This window comes from Podarcis melisellensis (assembly GCF_964234715.1).
Source record: "Podarcis melisellensis genome assembly, chromosome: 7".
In the NCBI taxonomy this organism is placed as follows: Eukaryota; Metazoa; Chordata; class Lepidosauria; order Squamata; family Lacertidae; genus Podarcis; species Podarcis melisellensis.
The window spans coordinates 90,590,767-90,618,235 of record NC_138539.1 but is presented as its reverse complement, the minus strand read 5'-3'; the positions used below and the strand labels follow the sequence as shown (position 1 = coordinate 90,618,235).

At 43.4% G+C, this 27,469-nt stretch overlaps 1 protein-coding gene across 2 annotated transcripts; it reads left to right on the top strand.

Moving 5' to 3' along the window:
- On the top strand, positions 1-27,468 carry MTRR (5-methyltetrahydrofolate-homocysteine methyltransferase reductase; the record flags this gene model as incomplete). Of its 2 annotated transcripts, XM_081917819.1 has the most annotated exons (14): positions 1-144; positions 1,373-1,526; positions 3,181-3,298; positions 5,944-6,289; positions 6,732-6,851; positions 7,836-7,989; positions 9,152-9,240; positions 12,239-12,419; positions 13,443-13,485; positions 14,594-14,759; positions 16,168-16,286; positions 23,012-23,104; positions 23,215-23,397; positions 25,244-27,468. In XM_081917819.1, 14 exons carry the CDS (start codon positions 1-3, stop codon positions 25,386-25,388), a joined length of 2,055 nt encoding a protein of 684 aa, XP_081773945.1. In that variant the 3' UTR covers positions 25,389-27,468. The 2 variants fall into 2 exon arrangements, with proteins under 2 accessions (XP_081773945.1, XP_081773946.1); XM_081917820.1 differs by lacking the exon at positions 25,244-27,468 and having other exon boundaries at positions 16,190-16,286; positions 23,215-23,389.
- Position 27,469: the final 1 nt, after the last annotated feature.

Below are 27,469 nucleotides of genomic sequence, written 5' to 3'. Positions count from 1 at the left end.
ATGTGCTGTAAAACAAACCGTAGGTTTTTGCTCCTTTTTGCGAGCCAGAAGGGTCAGGCAAAAGCTATAGCTGAGGAAATATACCATCAGGCCAAGGACAGTGGGCTTGAAGCAGATCTTCACTGCATCAGTGAGTCAGACAAGGTAAGATTCTTTGAACACCCGATTCAAATATACAGGAGTGGCATATTTGCAAATGACTTTCCACAACATTTCTTTGGATCATTCAGAGCTTTCCTTAGAAATCTGTCCCCTCAAAAGGTACATCTTGATTTTGTTCTCTTTTTGTTGAAGTCTTTGGGTAAAAAGGGTAATCAACGTAGATGGTACTGACGTGTTAAAGACTGCACCTTGTACCAGGTTGCTCACACTGCAGATTTTGTCCAAGGGAAAAGAACTTGGAGAGGGGGAAAGGGAGGGTCATGGAATCATAGAAATGTAGAGTTTCAAGGGATCCCGAGGGTATAAGAAGGCAGAAATGTGAGCAAATGCACTTATGCATACTTGGGTTTCATCTTGATTACATTTGCATTTCTTCTTATGCCCCCTCATGGAAGTTATCCTGTTTTATCCTTAGGACAACCCTATGAGGTAGCTTAGGTTGAGAGAGTGATTGGTCAAAGTTACCTAGTGACGTTCATGGCTGAGCTAGGATTTGAATACAGGACTATCTTATCTAAGTTCAGTACTGCAGAAAATCTACTACACTATGCTTATATATTGCATAGATTTGTTTGTGGAGAATTAGGATGCAAGAGGTTAAATTGTGGACTGAGTATATATAGTTTGTGAGAGTATGTGATTTTTGATTCCAAGCTCAACTTTGCATCTAACTTTGGATCCTTGCAACATGTAAAGACCTACCTACTGTACAAGCTGAGGCAAGACTTGGAATTATAACCATTATTCTGTTTCTTTCACTGGTTGTAAAACTCCGCTATTTGTGTGGGATTCAGCAAATAACTCCCATCCGCAGAAGCCCTGTGCAAGGACTTCTGCTTGTGCAATAGGGCCTTCCTCCCTTCTGCTGCCCCCATGCACCCCCTCCTGAAATTGGCTCAGGGGTCTGTGTCAAGAGAACTCCTGGGACAGCCCATGTGGGGAGGAGGGGAGGGATTCTTCTATCTGGAAACCAAAATGCTTGCGCAGATGGAATCATCACCTTAGTGTGATATTAAATTCCTCCCCGTAGCACGCTCAGAGCTATCAAAATAGATTATAAAAAGCTAATTGAAAAACCTGATGAATTGAAACATCACAATGGCTTAACCTCACAATACTGGATGTTCAGCTCTGATTGTGTGCGTCCAAATACCACCCAGTTTTGAACGTTTCTGCATTATGCTCCGACTTTGTTTCTTTCAATTTACAGTATAACTTGAATAGTGAAAAAGACCCTGTGGTTATTGTTACTTCTACTACGGGTACAGGAGAGCCACCAGACACAGCAGTCAAGTTTGTTAAGGAAATTAACGATAAATCTCTGCCGTCGGACCACTTTTCCCATTTACGATACGGATTGCTAGGTAATTTACTTGTAAGCTGCTATTCGTATAAAGCAGGGGAGAAACCTTGTTGCAAAAAACTGCAGGCTGGATCTAATATATTTTTGATCAAATTGCTTAACTATGATCACAGTTAGTATAGCTGTGCGGCCCTCATTACGAGTATTGATGAGGCACCACACAGAATCAGGGTACAATTCAAGCCTCTCTGAAATAAGGATTTAGCTGTACTTTCTTCATTGGGAAATATGAGCTATATATTCTTAAATTTTACAATTTAACATCCTTTGTATTTTTAGACTGTGTTTTTGCTATATCTTTCCATATTTTACAATTATGATCCATGAAATAACTCTGATCCAACAAATGTGATTCCAAAGTCGATGGCAAATTGGTATGAATTTCAATTGTATAACCAAAGGGGATTATTTCATTTATGACAGTGAAATAAAAAATAGCACTATACATATTTTTTTTACTTCATATGTGCTGTTGAATAGGAAACCAGTAAAAAAACCAGCATGACTTGGTGTCTTAACTACTTATTGAATTCGAACATGCTTTTCTGCTTTTAAGGTGCCATCCGCCATATATAGCCAGCTAGTATGCTAATTAATTAATTTTGTCTTTTAAAATTTGGAAGTCGGAAGAATAGGATGATGACTTAAATACAGGCATCCAAAACTTAATTGTGGAAGAGGCTTTGCCTATTGCACTTTGGAGATCGTGAATATTGCCCATAATTCATTGACCTTTTCACTGATAATTCTGGTGCCTGGCTACTTACCTTTATCAACGAGCAATTTTTATTTATTTATTTATTTTTGTAATAGCGATTGATTCCTGACCAGATTGCAGGGAGGTAATGGTTTTCTCTAGATGGCTGCTTGGAGGGATGGGTGGGAGCAGCAGACTAAGCCTCCAGTTTGCTAAAATGGTGCATGGCCCCACTTTCTGCTTTTGTGGCCCCCCTTTCTTTCTCCTTTCTGTTTCTGCACTGAGGAAGTGGCTGTTCCTAGAACAGGTCTGTGTGCTTCGCAGTTACTTCCAGATAGCCTGAGAGCACTACGACACCATGTGGGGCCGCTGCCCAGCAATTGTGCCACACGTCATCCGTTTCCAGCATCACCTGGGGCAGGCAGGGAGGGGTGAAGAGTGAGAATGAGAACCATTCTCTCTGTTCCAGTCCTTATGCCAAACATTTCAAGCTGCATAGAAGAGAAGTGCTTCTTTCTGAGTTAGTATCTTAGGGCCAGTCCAGATTGGACTGATTGTGGCGGCGGTGGCAGCATCAAGGAGGTGCCAGTTCCCAGTTCAGAAGAAACTTACATTCTTGTTCTTCTCTTCTGAACCGCCTGAATGGTTTAGAGACTGGGACGGGTGAGAGAGCCAGCTTTGGAAAATTCCACCCTGTCTTACCAAAGCTTGGGGCGGGGGGGGGGGACACAGTTGGACTCTGCATGGAAGAAACCATTGTCTACTTGGCACCATCCATGTCTGCACAAGGAGGCCTGTGTTGGCAATCCTAGGAACTTGTGCTTATTGTTTTGTAGTTTGTCTTACTGCTGCATTAAAGTTGGAGGGCAGAGTTTGATTTATTCTGAAACACCTTGTCCAGGGAATTGATCTGATGCAGGTTTTCTTGGTTTGCCTTTTCCCTTACTTTTATTTGCAGGCCTGGGAGACTCAGAATACACATTTTTTTGCAATGGTGGGAAGATAATAGACAAACGATTTCAGGAACTTGGAGCACAACACTTTTATGAGGTTGGACTCGCTGATGATGCTGTCGGGTAGGAAACCTAAATTTCCCTGATGAGGTTTTGGTTAAGTCGCCTTGTGTGGCATTTGTTCCAATCCCCACCCCCACCCCATCTATTTATAGCCCCATCTGGACACCAATTTAGAAACTGAGGAGGAGCGAAATAGGAGAGATCTGCCAGTGAAATAATTTACTTTTCCTCAAATTAAGCACAAGGGTGGAATGACTCTCCACTGCTCCTAAAAATTTAATCTCTATCCTAGATGAATGCATGCTTCCTTCATTCCCCCAGGAAATATTCCCAGAAGCAGGCAGTGTGTCAGCAGTAGCCATGGGCAATTGTGACGGTTCAAGTTAAGAGCATAGCTTGCTTAGCCTCAGCTGAAATGACCCCACTGAGTCTTTTTGCCCATTGGTTCTGCAGAGCTACTGGGCAGAAACATTCCCAAACTCCTGTGTACAGCTGCCTTCACTGCTGCCTTGCCCTCCTGCTCCATATCTCTTCTTGGAAAGAGCCTCTTGTGACTTGATCTCCCAGAAGAAGTAAGAGGAGTTGAAATTGATAGACATGGTTGAGTTTGTCCTTCTTTGCCTCATTAAGTACTGCTATTATGTACATCTTTATGCGCCCCCTTGCCCAGATTATCCAGAGCTTTGGGCTGGGCTGTCACCAATATGCTGATGACACTCAGCTCTATCTGCTGATGGATGGCCACACTGACTCGGCCCCGAACACACTGACCAGATGCTTGGAAGCTGTGGCTGGATGGTTTCGTGGGAGCTGATTGAAACTAAATCCTTCGAAGACAGAGGTCCTATGGCTAGGTCGGGATGGCATGGGGATGAGGGACCAACTCCCTTCTCTTGCGGGGGCCCAATTAGTGCCATTGCCTTCCGTTAAGAGTTTGGGTGTAATCCTTGATGCCTCCCTTTCTATGGAGGCGCAAGTTACAGCAACAGCCAAGGCGACATTTTTCCACCTTCGTCGCATCAAGCAGTTGGTCCCTTACCTTTCCCGCCCCGACCTGGCCACAGTGATCCATGCGACGGTCATCTCCAGGCTTGACTACTGTAATTCGCTCTATGCGGGGCTGCCCTTGAAGCTGTCCCAGAAACTCCAGCGGGTACAGAATGCAGCAGCGAGGCTCCTCACGGGGTCTCTGCCAGGGGAGCATATTCACCCAGTGCTTTTCAAGCTGCACTGGCTCCCGGTGGAGTACAGGGTCAGATTTAAGGTGCTGCTTTTGACCTTTAAAGCCCTTCACGGCCTAGGACCCTCGTACCTGCGGGATCGCCTCTCCTGGTATGCCCCACGGAGAGCCTCAAGGTCCATAAATAACAACACCCTAGCGGTCCCAGGCCCTAAGGAAGTTAGATTGGCTTCAACCAGAGCCAGGGCCTTTTCAACTCCGGCCTGGTGGAACGCTCTGCCTCATGAGACCAGGGCCCTGCAGGATCTGATTTCTTTCCGCAGGGCCTGTAAGACAGAGTTGTTCTGCCTGGCCTTTGGCTTGGAGCCAATTTGATTCCCTCCCTCTCTTTTTTTTCCTTTCTTTTCCTTCTCCTCCTGCGATGAGGCTACATTTTAATATTTTAATGTTCCATTATTTTAATGTTGTATTTTATTTTTGTTTTTAAGTTGTAATCATTCATCTTGTTTTTATTATTGCTTGTAAGCCGCTCTGAGCCCGGCCTTGGCTGGGGAGGGCGGGGTATAAATAAAAAAATATTATTATTATTGTTTTCGTTTTTTTGCAAATGCAGTGCAAAGAGCAGCATAGCACATCCCAGGAAGTAAATATCTCACTGGGGCTCTTGTGATTATATCAGCTGATAGAGGGCTCTGGTGTGCTGCTTTTAATAATGGCTTTTAAAGTGGGAGAAAGCCAATAGCCTGCACACGTAGCCAGAAGAGCGAACTTGGTTATTCAACACATCATTATTAATAAAGTTTTAACCTTAATAGTCTTTTCAAATTCATGTATCAGTGGCATTTAACACCCTACAGGATAAGCAAAATTTACAAAACTCTACTATAAGATACTGGAGATCCAGAGCAGTTTGAGCAAGAAACTTCATACACTTTTCCTGACCACGTGTCATTATAAAGAAAAATTCTGGAACAACATATGAAGAAAACCCAAAATGATTCTTTTGTTCGCAGTCCAAACAGAAATAGAAAAGGTAGACATACAGTTAGTCACATATCTTCTGATAGGTGCAAGGCTGCACCTTAGTCATCTCTGGAGAAACAAAAATCCACCTCCTGTATCAGAATAAAAGGAAAATATGGGGAAAGCCTTATTATTTAGATTAACATACCAAATAAGAGCTAGCATCAGAACAGTAAATAAGAAAACATTTTTTTAAAAAGATGGGCACTTCTTCTAAGTTTCTGGAATGAGAAAATTAAATATAATACCACACATTGTAACTTTTCCCCACTACTATAAAGCTTGTTAAAATATGTTAAAGTCCTGTCTAGTGAGATATGTGTGCAATGTCTCAGTTCTTGCTTTTTCTTTTGTAAACCGCTCTTTAAAAAAACCAACATAAACCTTTGAAATAACTTGTAAACTGTGTTTAAATAATCTGCAGATGCTGTTTGGGTGCTGACATTTATCCTGATCTTTCCATACATACTTTTTAAAATTCACTTTTTTTGCTTGGTTTCAGTTTGGAATTGGTGGTTGACCCTTGGATTGCTGGACTTTGGCCTGCCCTCCACCAAGAATTTGCATCCAGAAAGAAAGAAAGAAACTACACTGAACAACCTCCATCTCTTTGTGCTGATGCAGTTTGTAACTCGTACATAAACTCCAGAGTAGAGCGTTTGAAGCTAGAAGTTTCGGGTGTGAACAATGATCTCCTAGCAAAAGCAGTTACTAAGTCAGAACTTCCCCTTCAAGGCTCTCAGCCTTCACTTTTCCACTCGGTTCCTCCACTTTCACAGTTGGCTCTTAATGTTCCTGCTTTGCCACCAGAATACCTAGAAGTGCACTTTCAAGAAAGCTCTGAGCAGGTAGGTCTCCCACAGGGACACCATTTCTAGATGTAAAACTCTGATCTTCTGTAAGTTTGCATTTGGGAACTAAAGATGCAACATGATTTTAAAGTTACTTATTTGTGAAGAAGGGAAATGATTTTATTATTACATTTATATCCATTTTTTTCCTTCAAGGAACGCACATTGGTGCATGTGGTTCTCCTTCCCCCCATGTTATCCTCACAAGTGGGAAGAGGAAGATAAGAGATGATTGTTTTTACTGGGAAAGACCACAATGGCTTTCTTCTAAAGTTGGAGAGTTAAACATGTTCTCAGCTCTTTCATTGAAATGATAGGCCTTGATGTGCTGGGGGGCAGGGCAGGATCATGTGTATATTTTACTGTTATTTCATATAATGGTGTACAAATATTTATGTGCTTATTCCTTCGATCTAAATTTACGTCAGCTTGTTTTTAGGATCCCAGCCTGTGTTGCGTTTCAGAGAGCCCCGTTTTCCAGGTTCCTGTCATCAAGGCTGTTCAACTTACTAGGGATGATGCAATTAAAAGGACTTTGCTGCTAGAACTTGATATTTCTGTAAGTTGAATTAGTTTGGGGTTTTTTTATTAACTTGACAGAAATGATAATGATGATAAACCTACGGTACAAGACAACCCTTTTGAAGTCCACTGTCCCAATTTTAACACTAAACAAGTTTTAAAATATGATTTTACAAGGGGAATCTGCAATAAATGTTGCAATATGAAGTGCTCCTCTTTTGTGTTCCAACCAGGCAGCTGTTCCCTTTCCCAAGACATTCTATTCCCTCTTCCCAGGTTTCTGGGTATCACCAGATATATCCAGTCCATCATTTCATGCCCGCTGAGACTTCTCAGTCCACAATGAGTTGGTTTGGGCTGCTCCTGCATTAAGTTCCTCCCTCCCAAATTCCGTAAAACCTTGGGGTTACCTGCCAGTGCCTCCTTTTGATGTGTCAGTGGTGCCATTTGGACTACCTAAGGATCCAGACATGGCCCTCAATTTGGTAAACAGAAGTGTATCAGTACATGCTGCAGTAGATGTTCAGGTTAGTATAATGAAACACTTCCTTCACGGGAGTTTATATTTGCCAATGAGCTGCAAAGGTCTTGGAGGACAAGAAGAAGCACACATCCATTGCTTTGACAAGTGTTTATTTTCACAAATTGTGGCATTAAAAGAGGGGATTGTATCTGGCTAATATGTGGAGAAGACCACTGATTTCAATAAGTCTAAAGATTCCTGACTGACTTATTTCCTTGTATTTATAGCACACCTTATGGTGTCCATGTAGTTCTGAGGCAGTTTCCACCCAGACCCAAACCTGCTTAGCTTTAGCAACGTGGTGCGCTCATGCACCGTCAGCCCACACCTTGGGATCAAGTCTGTTGGAATCATGCAACAGCCAGACCTATCCTTGGATAGGTCTGGCTGAGGTAGAATAACCCACAATGTTTGCGTGCAATGTAATAGAGGGAAGGAAATGGTGTGTGGCAGGTGTCTTTCCAGTTTCACATGGACCAACTTGTATTTTAAATACAGAAAACCACATTTAGCTACCAGCCTGGGGATGCCTTTAATGTCATTTGCCCTAATTATACCAGTGAGGTGGAAGAGCTTCTTCATATCTTGGGACTGTCAGAGAAGAAAGATTACTTTGTTTGCTTGAAGGTTAAGGCAGGCACTAAAAAAAGAGGTAGGTTTTATACATTTACCATGATATTGCATGTGATACTGCCCTTCTGAGAAGAGAAGAGAAAACTCATTTTGTGTAACTGCCCCTTCATTTTGGGATCTCAGGAGTTCTGTGCAAATTGCATTTCAAGTTAAAATATCTGAGGCACTTGTTAGACCGTCTTGTCCCCAAACTTGTGCCATCTGTCTCTTAGAGCCTTGTGACATATGAGCAGGACTTGGACTCCAAAGATGAAATAATTTTAATCTTTTTACAGTTTCTAAATCATTGCCCTTTCTCTTCTCTTTTCTGAGATTTTGCATATGTGATCCTTTGAGCAAGTAGCAGAGTATCTAAAAATGTACTCCAGTTTGATTTTGAAAACCCCAAAGTTACAGGCAGCAGATGTACTAGGTGGATATCCTATTTGATGTCAGTGGGAAAACAGAAACAAAAATAGACATAGATGGGTTTTAAGGCATTTCAATTTCCATTAGATTTTTAAACTGAAATGTTTGGGGGGCATTTTGTTCTTTCTATTCATTTTAAAACTAATGCACACCCCTAGTTCATATGCCACCAGCATATGTGTGAAGTTGGGAAGTGTTGTCTCAATGTACACGCCATCCTTAGTCCTGAATATTTTCAAATACAAGCCTAATTTATCAAAATGGAACTTACATAAATGTAAAAATGTAACCTTACTACTATTTTGTTTGCCCACTTACCTAGTTTGTGGAGATTCTTTTGGAGTTTTTATTGGTCTCTTTGGGATTTCGCAACAATGAATAATCTGGTGTCCCACTGCAAATTTGGCCACTTCTCTGTCTGCCTCTGCATTCTGATAATTTATGTACAAGTTAAATAGTCCTGGTTTAAATGATTACAGAATTTGTGGAGAGCTTGTCAGTCTACTTTTGCTTACTTGAAAATTATTGATTCTTAAGGACCTGTCATTCCATGACTGCTAGGTAACAGTCAGCTTCTTGATGTAAATGTTAAGGAATCCTTGATAAGGTTTTAAGGAAACCTAGGATTCCCTGGAATATAATTTGAAAGCTGCCACTCTACATGAGTGAGTCTTCTAGGAGGTAGCTTTTACAACTCACAAGTAATCATAAAGAAGAGTGGAACTGTTTCTCGATATGTTCCCAATTTAAATTTATTTTTTCTTCTTAAACAGGAGCAGCTGTGCCACTGTATATACCTGAAAAGAGTACTGTGAAATGTATTCTGACGTGGTGTCTGGAAATAAGAGCAGTTCTCAAAAAGGTGACTTTACTTTTTCAAATAACTTTATTATATCCATTCTTGGTACTCTCTAAGGCCTAGACTGGTTGGGTGGTTCAAGCCTGCATTGGAGGAGTTTGGAACTTGGAACCATGGGCATCAGGTAGCTGACACAGGGACTTCCCATATAAATTTATTTTTGCCTGAGGTCAAGAGGAAGACATTCTCAGTTGCTCCAGTTTTAACTGTTAGTCTCTGAGCAGTGCAGAATCTTTGCAATAAGCTCTCAGAAAGTAGTTTATCCCCTGAAGCCGTCAGCCCATTTGTGAGCTGTTGCGATGCCATGGAATGTTCATGGGGTGGAGGAGGCCGGATTCCGCTCATACTGAAGCCAAGGAATGAGGCTTCCCTTGACCAAGAGCCTCCATGCTTAGAGCAGCTCCCATTTCCAGCTACTGCCAGACCCATCAGCAGAGAATCCCTTTCAGGTTCTCTCTCTGCACTGCCACTTGCTCGCTCACTCGCCCTTGGCTTGCTGCACCAGGCCTCTTTTTCTGGACCTGGAGCAGCAGAGAGGATTAGGAAATTTGCTGCTCACGACAACTGCCTTGTTCCTCTCTGCTGCTCTGAGTCCAAGAAGAAGTCAAGTGCCGCTAGTGAGAGGGCAAATGAAGAAATAAGTGCTGAGAGGCGCTGCCTTTGCAGGGCTCAAAGTTGTGGAAGAATAGTTAACAAATACATGTTTGAACAAGCAGGCTGCATTGATATCTGTGCTATCAACGCTCTTCCATCAACTAAAATAATCAGTAACTGGATACCAGCAACGATGAGCAGCCAGCCAGATGAAAGGCTTTGTAACTTGAATACAGTGGACCCTCTGGATACGAATGTAATTCGTTCCAGGGGGTCCATATGTACCCCGAAAAATCCACAAGAAGAGGTGCCGCTTCTGTGCAAGCACGCAGCGTGATAGAGCGCATTTGTGCGCAGCGAAACCCGGAAGAATACACTTCCAGGTTTGCTACGTTCACAACCCGAAAGTTACGTTACCTGAAGGTAACGTAACCCGAGGGTCCACTGTACATCTTCCCTTGGTGCTAGAGTAAACATGTTTGTGGGTTACTTTTGGTGGGCCTTTCCCACTAGACCACTAGATGTCATCAGTAAACCACATGTAGCAGCCTCTATGAACTGCTGTACCTTAATCTAAACACACATTTAAAGGCTTGGAGACTGATTTCCCATGAGCAGAACTTCAGTTGCATGGTCCTCCTGCTGAGCTGCTCTGGAGACAGTGTTGCGGAACGTCTCCCTGCCCTTGCCCCCTTCCGAGCTGCTCTACTCAGAGCAGAGGGGGAATTGTCTAAAGTCACTGCCTCTTTTCAGCAGGAACCTCTGCCTGATTTCAGGAGACCTTCCGTTCACAGAAGTCACATTTGACCCAACCCTGAGCGTTCATAAATTACAGAGTTACAGGTCAGAGTGCTACCCAAAGCACTCATCCCGTGTATATGTTACTCAGCATGGTGACTTACATACTTTATGCAGTTTGCTTCTGTCAGCTGTTATTGTAGTGCTTCAGTGCGCAAACTGCTTGGGCAAGTCAGTCAGCCTAAAAGATATGTAATTGGCCTCTCCTGTTTGCCTGTGCCAAGCAAAAGCTGCCTAGGTGACTAGACAGGAAAGCTTGACCCAGCTTGATCCTTCTCCTTGAGCCTTCTCCTTTTAGACCAAGAATGACAGACACACTGGGCCAGAAGGCTAATGGGAAGCTCTGTGGGCGAGTACCCTTTGCAAACTGATTTTCAAGACTTGCCTCAACAGTTTTATTACAAAGGATATTGTGAGATAACACCATGTGTGCAGCCCTGAGCTCCTTGGAGGAAAGCCATGTATCTTTTTCTTAAAGCGTTTTATTAAAAATATTGTAACAATGCAAAATACCTTTTTTCAGATAACAAAACAAAAATTGGAACCATAAAAATATGCTACGTGTCACAGTGGAGAGAAGAGTAAGGCAGTGACAGTGGTACATTTCATCAGCCATTCATCCAGACCTATCCAAAATCATCCAGATCTCTGGGGATTGCAGTCCATGCTGTCTGGATATCTAAAATAGAGCTATGGCATGTGCCACAAAATGAGTCTGAAGCCTGTTAGTTTTCTGGTTGCTTTCAGTTGGCAAGTCAGCTTTTCAACCAAAGCAAGCATCCAGACCTGTGCACACCAAGTTTTGGATAACCATTCCCTCCAAACCTTCAAGCACCTAGCAATCTCAAGTCGTGCCATCCATAGGAGAAACACCACAAGGTCTTTATCTTGCCCCTACAAACACCCAATAAAGCTGAAACTACTATTGTCTGCCTCATTATAGGTGACACCTGCAAGAACACTCTACACCAGATGTTTTGCATTGTAAAATATGACCAGCATATGTTAAATTTTGTCCCCCATGCTGCACCCCCTCCAACATTCTGGAGTGGTGGAGCCCCTAATAAAGGAGCAAATAAATGGGAGGGGTGTGAGGTACCACCTGTGGACCAATTTCCTCATACTAGGATTGGGACCTGTATCTCCGTATTCCCCACCCACAACCTGGAGCATGGCTCTCCTGGTACAGCAGTCCCCAGGCATGTTCCCGTAACATCCTCAATCACCTGGTTTACTAGGAGCCGATTCCCAGAGGGTTGTCTGTACCTGTTCTGTCTTCAAAGGCATATTATTAGTAAAGAGATGCCTGGGATGGTACAGCCCGACAGCCTCCCTTCCTCTCGGCTGAAGTCACTTCCTGCCTGACTAAAGGCTGGGTGTGCTAAGAGTGGGAGCAGAGATGACCATAGCTGGGAGAGTTTTTTACCACTAGGTCCAAACAACGAAAGGACATTTTAGCAAGAGGTTATTGATGTTTGTGAGGTTCTGCAGAGCCCCTGCCTTACAGGAATCCTTAGGAACACTGTTTATCACAGATGTGACAGAGGATGCGGAACATAAGTTGAGAATAATCAAACCAAATTAAAAACAGACTCTTCTCTTCCGCTAGGCATTTTTGCGCTCTCTGGTAGAATACACCACTGATGCTGGAGAAAAAAGGAGACTGCAAGAGCTGTGTAGCAAACAAGGATCCTCTGACTACAATGCTTTCATAAGGGATGTGGGTGTGTGCTTGTTGGACTTACTCCATGCTTTTCCAGCTTGCAAGCCTCCCCTAAGTCTTCTCCTTGGTGAGTAGTTGCATGGAATAGACACAGCAAGAAAAGGAAGATATTGTGACCATTGTAGCAAATGGATGTCTTGGAAATAAGGTTCACTGATTGCAGGGAAATTATAAGTCTGGGCAGAGTTACCAGAAATGCAAAGTAAGATTTTCTCTTGCAGCTATCTCCATCCTGGCAGCAGCTAAGATGGAGCTACCCTAGAATTCAGGGTAGAACCCCAGGGCCAGGGTCAAAGATAACATTTGCAATCACTGGAACCAATTGTGATATTGCATTTTTAATAAAATCAAAAGGTTGACACCTGTTTTCTGAAACTTGTACATATGGGTGTGTCTTCTTTAAAATGTTACAGGTAAATAAAGGGAAAATAATTTCAGAAGTTGCTCCAATTCTTATGAGCAGTGGAAGATATAGAAATACATACTAGTGAAGCTTATTTTCCTGCTGAGACCATACAGGAAACGTGTGTGATTAGAATAATAGAATCATGGAGGTGGAAGGGACCCCAAGGGTCATATTCTAGGCCAGCCCCTGCAATGCAGGAATCTTTTGCCCAATGTGGGGCTCAAGCCCACAACCCTGAGATTAAGAGTCTCATGCTCTACCAACAGCTATCCCAGATGTATTTCATTTGAAAACATTAAATTTAAGATCCATGCATTGCTGTAGTTTCGAATTGCACATGTGTGAGCAAGTGCTCCTGACTTACAGCCCTTTGCCCCACACCTGTGGCCAGAAAGCTGTGAACTAGTAACTAGAAATCTTACCTTCAGTAGTTCAGCTTTGGCTAACCATCTTTCTCTGCCTCCCTTCTCCCCACTCCTTCCAATTATTGAGATAATAGTACTAGACTATCTGGCAAGATTGTTTATAAAAATTACCGAGATAACGTATGTCGAGCTCTTTGGAATGCTTTAAAGCGTTATGTAAATGCCTGTCATTTAGTATTGGAAGTGTCTTGATGCTGTAGGTAGGTGAGAGTAGAAGGAAGGGTGAGATCTTGCATTCATTCACTTCTGTTCTTTTCAGAACATCTTCCCAAATTGCAAGCCAGACCCTACTCGGCTGCAAGGTAATGCAATATCTAAGTTTAATTTTAATTATAAATTGGGTGTCTTTCTTTCTTTCTTTCTTTCTTTCTTTCTTTCTTTCTTTCTTTCTTTCTTTCGACCTCATCCTCCTATGATGGAGAAGGCTCCTAAGGTGCTAAACCGGGCTTCTTCAGCCTTGGCCCTCCAGATGTTTTGAGACTACAATTCCCATCATCCCTGACTGCTGGTCCTGCTAGCTAGGGATCATGGGAGTTGTAGGCCAAAAACATCTGGAGGGCTGAGGTTGAGGAAGCCTGTGCTAAACTGAAAATGTTTTCAATAAATAACACATTAATCCCAGGCATCTGGAGGCATTTCCCGTATGCCTCTACTTCACTAACTCTCATTGCTTCATTACTGAACAACTAGATGACTCACAGCTGAATACATGAAGGAACTTTTGGGAACCTGTTGTTTCTGAGACATTACAGAAATTCTGTGTGTGGTGCTTATTCTGTGATGGCTCATTGGTGCACGCAAGTAACAATGTGATGTTACAACAAGATCCTCAGAAAAAATCATTTTAAAGGTCTTGTATAACCATTATCGGGACGCGGGTGGCGCTGTGGGTAAAACCACAGTGCCTAGGACTTGCCGATCGCATGGTCGGCGGTTCGAATCCCCGCGGCGGGGTGAGCTCCCGTCCTTCGGTCCCAGCTCCTGCCCACCTAGCCATTCGAAAGCACCCTTAAGTGCAAGTAGATAAATAGGTACCGCTTTATAGCGGGAAGGTAAACAGCGTTTCCGTGTGCTGCGCTGGCTCGCCAGAGCAGCGATGTCACACTGGCCACGTGACCCGAAAGTGTCTGCGGACAGCGCTGGCTCCCGGCCTCTAGAGTGAGATGAGCGCACAACCCTAGAGTCTGACAAGACTGGCCCGTACGGGCAGGGGTACCTTTACCTTTATAACCATTATCAGGAGAGAAAATGATTTACTTAATTTTTTTTTTCCAGATGGGGTTTTTCATACCCATTTGCGGTGTGGGGGGTGAGATGCAATATCTTCTCACCTGACCTTTCCTACACTGAGATAGTTGTTTCCTTTAACTGTCCCAAGTGTTTGATTTTCTTTTAATTGTTTCATTGCAGCTCCAGTTTATTTCAGTCTGGAAAGATGAGTTTCATCTTTAATGTTCTGGAGTTTCCCACCCATCTAGGTGAACTGCGAAGAGGGGTGTGCACCGGGTGGCTGCTTCAGCTGGTTTCCCCAATCCTTCAGTCAAGTACAAAAGCGGAGGAGCCCCTAACTCCAAAGGTATCAGAAGAAAGCTAAGTTCTTGGGCATTTCTTATGGTACAGACAAAGCTTGTGTGTTCCTAAAATAAAGGCCATCTTTTCCACTTTGTTATGATTTGGGGGCTTGGAAGTGGCAGCAGTAACCAGACTGATGTTGCAAGTATTTTAGGAAATGGAGTGGGTTTTTCTTTTCTTTAGATGAATCCAGTTAATAGGATTTTCCAGTACCTGCATCTCTAACTGTGGGGCCTGGGGCTTGCAGTTGCATCCCACTTTGGAAGTAAAGGAGGGTTGCATAAGAAGTGAAAGTACCAGGAAATGACATGTGAAAGATGGATGTATATGGTTAAAAATGAAAAGTAGGTTTTGCATGTCAAGTTTTAGTTCCAGACTTGAAACTGCTGAAGTCAGTATTGTTCTAAGACAGACTGAATGGTTCAAGGAGGAATGAACATTCTAGGTTTCCTGCTGGAGTCGATGATTGCTTTTCCACCCCTCTGCACCTGACGTGTGGTTTAAAAAACACAAAAAGCTCCTTACGACTTAGTTGACAGGATGGTCCAGGATGGAGCAGCTAAGCTGTTCCTGGGGGAGACAGCTCACTCTTGCATATTTGGGTCATCTAAATATCTAAATTGAGAAAGAATGGGCAATTAATAAAAGAGTGCATGTTTTCTGCAAGTGTTCTGTTGAAGTCTGTCTGGGAGTTATAAGGATTTTGGCATTCATTTGAAAAATGAAAAACTTGGTTACAGGGATTGGTTTGTGGCAGTATGAGGCACTTCGTAGCCAAAAGAGAAATGGCAGCTACTCCAGCTAGTTACTTCATGGCACCCAAATATTTGCTGCTAGCAACAGCAAGTGCCTTGGGTTGTGTGTCACAGCACAGGACTTAATGTGCCTTACAGTTGGAGAAAGAGTGTTTTACATGGAAATTTGTGAAATACCCTGTTTCCCTGAAAGTAAGACGTCCCCCGAAAATAAGACCTACTTCCAGTTTTACCTCTCGCTGTAATATAAGGCCTCCCCCAAATATAAGGCCACCCCGGAATATAAGGCCCCCGAAGCTACCGTAAGGCGTTGTACAGTATACAGGTAATAAATGTCCTCTTTTTTTGTTCAACAATAAATGTGTACCGTATTCTTCTTCGTGGAAAAATAAGACATCCCATGAAAATAAGACCTAGCACATCTTTGGGAGCAAAAATTAATATAAGACACTGTCTTATTTTGGGGGGAACAGGGTAGCTGTGCTGATTTTAGCTCATGGTGTATCTAATTCTTATGAAAATGTGGAAGACCTTTATTTTAGTGGGTGTTGTGGCAGTGTATTTTTTAATACAAATCTTTAGAAGAAGGGTATAGTTTATAAATGTATCTGCTAGTTCTCCTCATCTACATTTTAATGATACTGAACTGCATTGTAGATTTCCATATCTTCTCGTCCAGCAAACATTTTTCACTTACCAGAGGATCCATCAATTCCCTTTATTATGGTTGGTCCAGGAACTGGAATTGCACCATTTATTGGTTTCCTGCAACATAGGTAAGCCCATGATTTATATTTTTTTAAAAACCTCTCCTCCTTGCCAGCTTGCCAGTAATTCACAGCACCTGGAGATGCCCGTGGCAGAGGACAGGGGGGAACAGAGTGAAAAATACTAGTGGGAAGCAGACAGATTCAGCAATATATATCAGCCACCACAAAGGCACAGAGTCCTTCATCCCCTGAGGCAGGGAAAGTTATTTGGTGTCTTGCATAATGTACAGAAATGGATCTTCACCCACGCACATTGTGTGGGCTGAGGCTGGGCAGCTGACACCCTCGTCATGTACTTCCTGGTGGCAACATCCCACATGGTTATGACATGTGCATGAATACTGTAACCGCATGATTCTCCTCTCTCTCTCACACACACACCCCTCTACCTCCAGGGAAGGGGCTCCCCATCTGATGGTCTCTGTGTTTGTGAGTAGAAAGGAGCCCTGTCTTGGGAAAGGGACTCTTAACTTTGTATTGCCACAAGGGAGATCACAGTTAAGTTGGTAGGTTTTGTTATAGTGTGACCATTCCAATTCAATGTCAAAAAAGAAGAAGAAAGTGCAACCATTATTTATTTATTTTCCACATTTTACTTACCACTGAATTACATTAATCATTTAAGGATTTTTTTCATACTGAAGGGATGTGACTAAAAGAAGGGGGTTGTTGTTTTGCTTTTTTGTTTTACTTGTTTACATCCTGTATTTTATTCTGTGAACCATCCTGAGATCTTATGAGGAAGGGCAATATATAAATCTAATGAATTAAATAAATAATGAGGAGTCTGTTAGATTGGGTATTCTCTATAAGGATATTGCAGGCCGCTGGTAATGTTCTGCTGCCTTTCCTTCAATTAATATCTCTTAGTTTTATGAATTGCTTTCTTTTTTAAAAAAGGTAGTCAACGCCACCTTATCTGACATATGCCAGTCACGGAATGAAGGCTTGATGGGAATGTTGTACACTTTAAACTATACATTATGACCACAGATGTATGGAAGGGCTGAAATGCAGGATTGCACATTCCAACTCTGTTTTGATTTTATCTGTTGTGTTTTCATTTAGCTCAGTAATTCTGAGCAATGCATTAAGGCTAACAGATTGTTGTTTTCCACACACCAAACACGTTTTCTTGTAGGGTGTGTAGATTTTAATTTTTTTCCCCGCACATCAACCAGGCTTGAAGATCATTGTTGTTGAAGTTAAGCTGTGCATGTACCAAATGTCCTGCCTTTAACATTTGATTCTCATCTTTGTAGTTCTGTGTTTTCCAAATTCACATTTGATTTAACATGATTTTAAAGTGTCAACTTGCTGCCTTGGTTTTTATAATTTAGGGTAGAGAAGTAGGGAAAATAATCTAGAGACGTATCTGTATGTGGAGCATGAAATTGAATTGTTGCAAAGCCAAATGATTTCTTTTTTAAACTGGGTAATAAATTCTTGGGAAAGCGTTACATGGGACAGCCAGAAGCTGTCTTCCAGAATGAAGGGGAAACAGATTTGCTATCATTACTGCTAATAATGAGAACTTGTGATGTTTAACAAGCTGCTGTGACTAATTTATTCCATATTATTTCAATGGCTTGAGTATTTTATTGAAAGGCAGCTTGTAGCAGCTGTGAATTAAAGTGGGCTGAAACTTTGATGTAGTTAGAATAGAAAGTATTTAAGAGGTATAATGCCACTGTGAGCCCACTGTTGGTGCTGAGCGGATATCACGTACAGTGGTGCCCCGCAAGACGGAAAACCCGCTAGACGAAAGGGTTTTCCATTTTGGAGGCGCTTCGCAAAATGAATTTCCCTATGGGGTTGCTTCGCAAGACGAAAAAATCTTGCGAGTCCCCTCGGGTTTTTTTCGCTTTTTTTGCCCTTTTCCTAAGCCGCTAAGCTGCTTAACAGCTGATCCGCTGATAAGCCGCTTAACAGCTGATCACTAGAAGCCGCTAGACCGCTGTAGCACTAATCCGCTAAGCTGTCAATGGGCTTGCTTCGCAAGACGAAAAAACCGCTAGACGAAGAGAATCGCGGAACAGATTCTTTTCGTCTTGCGAGGCACCAGTGTAGCGCAAATGGAGAATATGATAACCTAAAGGGAGGGAGTTTGCATTCACCAGGCATTTAAATAGTCACAGACACCTTGGGCAATTTTTAATGAAAAGTTAGGGCATAAATTAATTTTATTTATTTTCATCATTTATTAAAGAAATAAATGCCCTTCATCATAAGATCTCAGAGAGTTCAAAGAGTGGTTCAGAGAGTAAAATACAGGATAAAAACATGAAAATAAGTAAAATGAAACAACAAAACAATAAACCCCCTTCCCACAGACACATTTAAAAGACTGTAGAATATTAATCAGCCCAAGGTCTGGTTGAAGAGGAACATTTTCACCTGGCACCTAAAAATATATAATGAAGATGCCTGGCGAGCCTCCCTGGGAAGAGCATCCCCCAAATGGGGAATCACTACAGAGAAGGCCCTGTTCTTGTGTTGCCCCCCTCCGGACCTCTCTAGGAGGAGGCACACAAAGAAGGGCCTCGGAGGATAAATGCAGAGTCCAATGCGGTTCATATGGGGAGAGGCCCCCCGCAATTCATTTTTAACTTTAATTCAGCAGGAGCTGCATATATGATGTATACCAGTGCCCCACATTCTGCTAGATCTCCTTCCCTCATGGATGCCCACTCAAGGGCTTCAGACTGCACCAGGTGCCACATAAGAAACCGATCTTCCAGCACCTACACTTTGGAACTCCCTTCCTATTGACACCAGGCAGGCACCTTCACTCTACTCTTTTTTTGCACTTGCTAAAAACATTTTTGTTCAGGCAAGCCTATACAGATAAGCAAAAGTTTGACAGGTGCTTTTATCTGGTTTTTAGCGTACTGTTGATTTTAATTTTTTAATATGTTTTAAACAGCTGTTTTTAACTGTCTTTTTACTGATAATTTCATTGTTTCATTCATTTTGTAAACCGCTTTGAGGGTGTGTGGTTTTTTACAATCAAGCAGTATATAAATTTTATGAACTAAATAAATAAGCGTTCTCTAAAGGTTGGAACTAGCTTCATTGTTCGTGGCAACCATTCAGCTGCTTTCAAGGAAGTTTGGAAGCTGCCTTGTGTTCATTCAGACTGGCTGGCTGGCCCAGGATTGACTGCTTTGGCTGGCAGCCGCTGCTCTCCAGGGTCAGCGACTCAGAAAGGTCCTTCCTCCCCCCCCCCCCTTTTTCTTTTTAGGCAGTATTTTTATTAAGTTTACTTATCATTACAGTTATTTGATTCATTATTCAAAACATCATAAGATAAATAAAGAAAAACCAGAATACAGTGGTGCCTCGCAAGACGAAATTAATTCGTTCCGCAAGTCTCTTCGTCTTGCGAGTTTTTCGTCTTGCGATGCACAGTTTTCCATAGGAATGCATTGAAAATCAATTAATGCGTTCCTATGGAAACCGCCTTCCCCCGACCTCTTCTGGCGGGCGTCATTTTAAAATCGCTCGGGACAGCGGAGGACTTCTCCGATGTCCGGGGCGATTTAAAAGCCCCTGGGAAGGCAGGCAGGGGGGACAAAGACTTTTGCCCCCCGCCTGCCTTCAGAAGAGGTCCAGGACAGGCTTCGCGGACCTCTCCGCAAGCAGCGGGAGCGCTCCTTGCGGAGAGTTGCCAGCGCGCCCAGGCTTCGCGGCCCCGCCGCCCGTCTTCGGGACATCATTCCGAAGCCGGGCGGCGGGGGGAGGCTTTCCCGCCCCGCCGCCCGTCTTCGGGACATCGTTCCGATGCCGGGCCGCGGGGGGAGGCTTTCTCGCCCCGCCGCCCGGCATCGGGACGATGCCCCGAAGACGGGGGCGGGGGGAGGCGTTCCTGCCCCGCCGCCCGGCATCGGGACGATGCCCCGAAGCCGGGCGGCGGGGGGAGGCTTTCCCGCCCCGCCGCCCAGCTTCGGGACATCGTTCCGATGCCGGGCGGCGGGGGGAGGCTTTCTCACCCCGCCGCCCGGCATCGGGACGATGCCCCGAAGCCGGGCGGCGGGGGGAGGCGTTCCCGCCCCGCCGGGCGGCATCGGGACGATGCCCCGATGCCGGGCGGCGGGGGGAGGCTTTCCCGCCCCGCCGGGCAGCTTCGGGACATCGTTCCGATGCCGGGCGGCGGGGGGAGGCTTTCCCGCCCCGCCGGGCGGCTTCGGGACATCGTTCCGATGCCGGGCGGCGGGGGGAGGCTTTCCCGCCCCGCCGGGCGGCTTTGGGACATCGTTCCGATGCCGGGCGGCGGGGGGAGGCTTTCCAGCTCCAAAGCCGGGCGGCGGGGGGAGGCGTTCCCGCCCCGCCGCCCGGCTTCGGGACATCGTTCCGATGCCGGGTGGCGGGGGGAGGCTTTCCCGCCCCGAAGCCGGGCGGCGGGGGGAGGCGTTCCCGCCTCGCCGCTCGGCATCGGGGCATCGTTCCGATGCCGGGCGGCGGAGGGAGGATTTCCCGCCCGGCATCGGGGCATCCTTCCGAAGCCCGGCGGCGGGAGGAGGTGTCCCCGCCCCGCCGCCAGGCTTCGGAGGAGGTCCGAGGACAGCGGGGAAGACGCGCTGCGCTTCCCCACTGTCCCGGAGATTTCCCTATGGGCTGTCGTCTTGCGAAGCAAGCCCATAGGGAAATTCGTCTTGCGACGCGCCTCCAAAACGGAAAACCCTTTCGTATAGCGGGTTTTCCGTCTTGCGAGGCGTTCGTCTTGCGAGGTACCACTGTAATTCAACATCTTTGAAAATGACTTCCCTTCACCTCATTGTGGGTCCATACGTCTTCTTTTTCTTTTTAACTGTGTCCTTTTTCAAATTCAATTCATTGATCTCACATAACGTAAATTATCTGTCTGTTAACTAATTTGCGAAAATTAATCAAAGCATATTAGAGATTTTGTTTGGGAACAGTGTTTTTCTAAGTGTACTCTGTAAAACTTCCACTCAGTTTTAAATTTTGGGTTTGTTTGATTCCTGATTGCCTCTGTCATCTTTGCAAGTTCTAAGTATTCACATAATTTATTTTGCCATTCTTCCTTGGTTGGAATTTTCTCTCCCTTCCAATTTTTTGCAATCAACATTCTTGCAGCTGTTGTTTTGTACAGGAAAACCCTCTTATCATTTGGAATATCATCTGTCAAAATGCTTATAAAAGGCTTCAGGTTTTTCCGCATTTGTTTGTTTAAACATTTTGGAGTTTTTTATGTTGCAGTTCTGAGCCATTTAAGGCTTCATAGGTCAAAACCAGCACTTTGAATGATGCCTGGGAATTAATTAGCAGCCATTGCAATTGGGCCAGGATCGGTGTAATATTCTCAGACCACCTTGTCCCAATGATAAATGCAACAGATTAAATAATAAGGATGAAAAGAAAGGTGTTTCGGGCCTCATGTCTACTTCAGAAATCTTCTTTCTTTAAATTGATTTAAAGAAATGAGGGCATCATTTCTAATCATTACTGAGTTCTCTTATTCCAGCCTGCAAGAGGATATATGAATAGGTTTTTTAATGGTCATTCTGATTCTTCATGTCACTGCAGCGTGCCCTCAAGTAACATGTGTAAAAGATTTTGCTGTGAACTGCCGTTAGAAAAGGCACATGGCTCCCTCTTTGACTGGCTTCATCCATATCCCTGCAAGCAGCAGAATCGTTGTTATCATGAGGCCTAGAAACTTACGAGGCCAAGGGAGGATGTTCACATTTTGCAGCAGTGGGCACACTCTGGTCCAGAATCCTTCGTGCTGCTATATATGCATGTTTATACCCTGCATGTGGCCTCCATGTTTACTTTAATGGAGGTGACATCTAGATATCTACAGCTCAGCCCATTGCACACTGAATGACTTCATCTAGTGATGTGAGTGAGGAATTTTGTATGCATCTTGGGTGCACTGCCCATAAGATGCCACTGAATTGAGTGGTTAGGCTCTCTCCCTCCTCCTTCCTTCCTTAGTGTTTATCTCCCTGTGTTGCAGTATTGTAGCACAGAATATTGAATTAAGGATCTTTTCAAACAGCCGTGATCAGGTGCAAACCTACTCATAACAGTGCTCACAGATACTTGAACAGAGGAAGTGGAAACTAGATTTGAAGTGTGCACTTAGTACAGATAATTTTAAAAAATCATGGGTAGGCAAACTAAGGCCCGGGGGCCGGATCTGGCCCAATCACCTTCTCAATCCAGCCCACGGATGAATCAGCGTGTTTTTACATGAATAGAATGTGTCCTTTTATTTAAAATGCATCTTTGGGTTATTTGTGGGGCACAGGAATTTGTTCATTTCTCCCCCCCCCAAAAAAAAATATAGTCCGACAGTGTCTGAGGGACAGTGGACCGGCCCCCTGCTGAAAAAGTTTGCTGACCCCTGCTAGATGTTACGGACAGTGTTTGGTGAAATCTCAGACCTGATAATAGGGCTTTGTAGGATTTCAGGTGGTCAAGAGTGTTGAAGATAAACTTCTTAGCCCATCCCATGACAAGCAGAGCCAGAATGAATGATGCGAAATAAATGTAAACTAGCATAACGAGTGCAGGCTTCCATCAACTGGGGCCATCTTGAGGTTTGGCCTCCAGCTTCCATCAGCCCTAGCTGGTTGGAGAGAGCTGTAATACAGGATGCAGAACTTGGGTTTGTTTTGTGCTGCTGCTGCTGCTGCTGTTTTTAAGTATAGGGCATGCACAGTCTTAAGTTACAGGTTTTTTTCAAAATTCTTTTTCAGACAGAAGCTCCAAGAAGATCACAAAGACTGGACATTTGGAGAGACATGGTTGTTTTTTGGCTGTCGCCACCAGGTCAAAGATTACCTGTTCCAGTAAGTTGTTGCCTTGTGCTCTCTTTCCTCTCAGCCCCTTGCCCCCTAAGCTGCTGTGCAAGGGAATTATATCTTTACCCTTGCAGTGATCCTTAACTTTTATCTTTCAGAGAGGAGCTCAGGTGCTTTGCTGAAAGTGGCACATTAACTCACCTAAAGGTTTCTTTCTCAAGAGACGCCCCAGCTGCAGTAGAAGCTGCCACTCCTAAATACGTTCAAGATAACCTTCGGCTTTACTGCAAAGAGGTTAGCAGGATTCTGCTGCAGGAAAAAGGGTATTTTTACGTGTGCGGGTGAGTCATGCCGAATTTTATGAAACTTGGATTTGCAAGAACTTGTAGAAACGTTAACTGCTTTTAGATTAGCAAGAGCTGGGAGCAAAAGATGAGAAAACAAAATTAATGGGAGCCCAGGTGTGGTGGTGGGTTTGTTTGTCTTTTCCTGAAGAGAATACTCCCTTTCGGCACAGTTTCATAACATCGCTGCTTGTGAGAAGATGAGGATTGCAGTAAGAGCTGCCCAGAGAGCTTCTTAACAAGCTGAAAAGTGAACTGGAAAGGAGGGCAGCAAGCTTTGTATGGGGCTTGTTGAAACAAAACCAAAGAGCAAGCCAGGGTGCAAGTTAAGGCAACAAGGGCGTTAGAGAGAAATAAGAAGGCCATGTTAGTACCCTAAATGCCCTGCTGACACAAGCATAGTCTCCACTCATCTGGCTCTAACAGAAGGACTGATTGGTGTCATTTTTACATGGACATGATCTCACCCAGTGGAGCTGCTCTTAAGTTGCATATGCTAACCTAAACTTCATGGTTATTACCATCTCGGTGGTTAGCCCCTGTTATGTCCCATTAATTTCAGTACAGTGGTACCTCGGGTTACATACGCTTCAGGTTACATATGCTTCAGGTTACAGACTCTGCTAACCCAGAAATAGTACCTTGGGTTAAGAACTTTGCTTCAGGATGAGAAGAGAAATCACGTGGTGGCAGCAGGAGGCCCCATTAGCTAAAGTGGTGCTTCAGGTTAAGAACAGTTTCAGGTTAAGAACGGACCTCCGGAACGAATTAAGTACTTAACCCGAGGTACCACTGTAGCGGGAATCTGAGAATGTGCATAAACTCACCTATCAGTAGAATTTAGAAGTGTTTGAACTTTGGCTGGACCGTGCCTTGTGTCTATAAAATGCATAAACCTTATTTGAGGGATCTTTGAGAAGGTTGGGTAGGCTGTTAACCTAAAGGAAAATGCAGTGGTTCAAGATTGTGGAATTCAAGGCTGTAAGAGGTGCATTCAGTTAGCATTATCAGAGTTTGTACTGAGCCATGACCTCTAATCTCATCAAAGCTTCCACCCCTCCAGTATCCTTGAGTGTAGAACTGTCAAAGTCAGCAGTTTGTGGCGTAGGGCGAGAAAACCGCCTTCAAGTGCCAAATGCGTTGCAGCATCTAATCTTCCTGCAGGTCAATAGCTATTTAGCAACTTAACCTCAAACATCTCAAGAGCCCTATTCTATCTCTTTTAGTTTAGATGCTTGGCAGATGAAATAATGCCTAAACATTGGTCAGATGTTCTAAGTATTTATTTAGTACAAATGTAGTTAATTGAGAGACTTGTTTGAATCCTAAAGCCCTATGGGCATAATCCACTGGGTGGTTCTCCTGCACAAGCTGTATTGGGGGGGGGGGATTGGAAATGTGCAAAAGCATAGCAGTACATTTGAACAACTCCCATTCATTCCAGTGGGGCAGGAGAACCTCCCAGTCTAGCATGTAGCTTAAATGTTACCAAGTTAAATTCTAAACCTTTGTTATACTCCAAATTCTGGGGGAAACAGAATTTGTATTTCTACATACACGGTCTAGCAGGACTGCAGAGCAAAAACTGAGCACGCCTTTTCAGGTGTGCAGTTAGAAAGGGGTAGTCAACTTACAATGGCGTGATTGACTTTATACAATATGTCAGATAATACATGGCCAGTTGACCAGTCAATTGATTTTAAATGTGACCAGTTCTTTTACGCGTGCGTGCACACACATATTGTACTCTTCTCTTTCTGATAATTGTCTGAAAGTGACACCACCTCCATCAACGATACTGGTTTGTCTGCTTGACTGATGATGATTTTTCCCATTTTTTCAGAGATGCAAAGAATATGGCTAAAGATGTGAACGATGCTTTAGTAGATATCTTAACTTCTGAGAGAGGAGTTGATAAACTGGAAGCACTGAAGATGCTTGCTCTGTTAAGAGAAGAAAAGAGATATTTGCAAGACATCTGGGCCTAGGAACTAGCCTCTCTCTGCTTAGTCCATTTGGCATTGATGATCTATGGATAACCTTTTTATGCATATGCTGGTTGGTGGTGACACAAGTCCTCAATATCAATACCTAATTGATATTATCCTACTTAGCCTGCACAGTTGGAATCACTCATTTCAGAGAAATTTTGCACAATGAAAGGAACTCTTCAAATATGCCATCTGTCAGTGCCTTTTAATTTGTAGGTATTTTCTCAGCAAAAGTTGTCAGATGGCGTTTATTTTCTGGCTTGGAGCACCAGATAAAGTAAATATTTAAAGCAATCCTACATATGTTGGTCTTTCTCTTCTGCTGATCTAGAGATGCATTCAAAAATAAGGTAGTGTGTGCAACCTCTACCACTTCTGCTGGGGCAATAGCGTTTTCTTATTGACTGCCTCATCAGAGAGATCATCCACCCAACTTTTGCACCTTAGGATGGAGGTGGAAATTGTACAGGAACCCAGTCTTTTAAATAAGGAAACTATTTATAGTTTATTTATTAGCCTTTTAAAGTGTTGATAGTATCAATTTCAAATGATTAATAGGACGATCATGAAATATCCTTACAGAAAAGAGAATAGGACTGCAGCCTTCACATGACTACATAGAAGTTAGAAACAAGATAGACTGGTTTTAGATCACTATGAGAAAAGATACTTAAACCACTAATTTAAATTGTGTTTCTTGCTTTGTAATTAATGAATTACATGATGAGTGGATACGGTTTGATTGCTACAAGAAAACAGACCAGTTTACAGTTAAAGGGTTTACAGTTATACGTTGCTTTACGAGGAATGTCCTGTGAACTCAAGCGTTGCAGCTTGCCAGGCAGACTAATCCCTCCTCCTCCTCCCCCCCCCCCCCCGCATGCTAGGTGGAGATTCTTCCAATCGCCCTCCACAAAGCCAATTGTGGCAGGGGGAGAATGGAGGAAGCTCCATTGTGCAAGCAAAAGGACTTGCTAGGTGAATCCTGCCCAGTCTTCCTATTACCCAGGAGCATAATCCAATACCTCTGCACAATTTCATCTGAGACAGGGGGAAACATCGGTTAATGGGCTGCTTTTTGGCCTGATGTTCAGATGGTGGAATCCTCAGCAAGATCATTGGCTTGACGATGAGGTCCACAGTCCAGTTTATTAGCTGTAATGAGTTATGGCCAAATGCCCAGGAATTCCAGAGCCAAGGTTAGTAATTGATTACTATTACTGGGCAAAGGAGAAGAAAAGTAAATTTTACATTTAGTTAAGTCACATATTTATAATTTTTTGTAATAATGCACGAGCTGTTTAACACTTGTTTCAGAAGTCAAATATTTCTCCCCATATTTTTTTTCTTGCGACCTTCAATCAACCTTTGCTTCAATGTCTTTGACAGAAGGTTGTGAATTTTTTAAGAGCTAAATGGACATCTAAGTTTAGATTTCATTTCAAAATTGTTTTCACAAATTATTTTCACTATAGCACCTGGATGGGCTGTCAGGATCCTGGAGTAAAGCTGCAAGTTCAACAATGGACTTGGTTTTGGGCGCAAATAATTATTCCAGTACACTAATTTTCACCTCTGAAGTTGCATCCACGGGGTCATGTCCAGTGCTGGTGGTTCCACTTGCTCAGCAGAACCAAATTGTTCCATGTGCGTAGAACAAAGAGGCAGTGAAGCATTCCACAGTGACACTAGAATTTGGGGACATCGCTAATGGTTGAACACTGGAAGGTTTAGGACAATCAAAGAAAGTATTTCTTCACATAGTGCATAGTTAAACTCTGGCAATCGTTGACACAAAAAGCAGCAATAGCCACCAACTTAGATGGCTTTGAAAGAGAACTTTGGGGCTATGAAGACAGGAAGATGACTCCTCATGTAATGTTGGATACAATGCATGGCTATGGTTTTAAATGCAAACAGTATAATTCCAACTGTTTTGATGGAAATTAGAGCATATGGATGATAATTATTTTAAATTGTTGGGACTTAAATGTGTTGAAATTGGATTGAAACATGCCCAGTGTTTGTGAGAAAGTGCAAACTGATTTTATTTTCAATATATATATTAAAACTGAAAT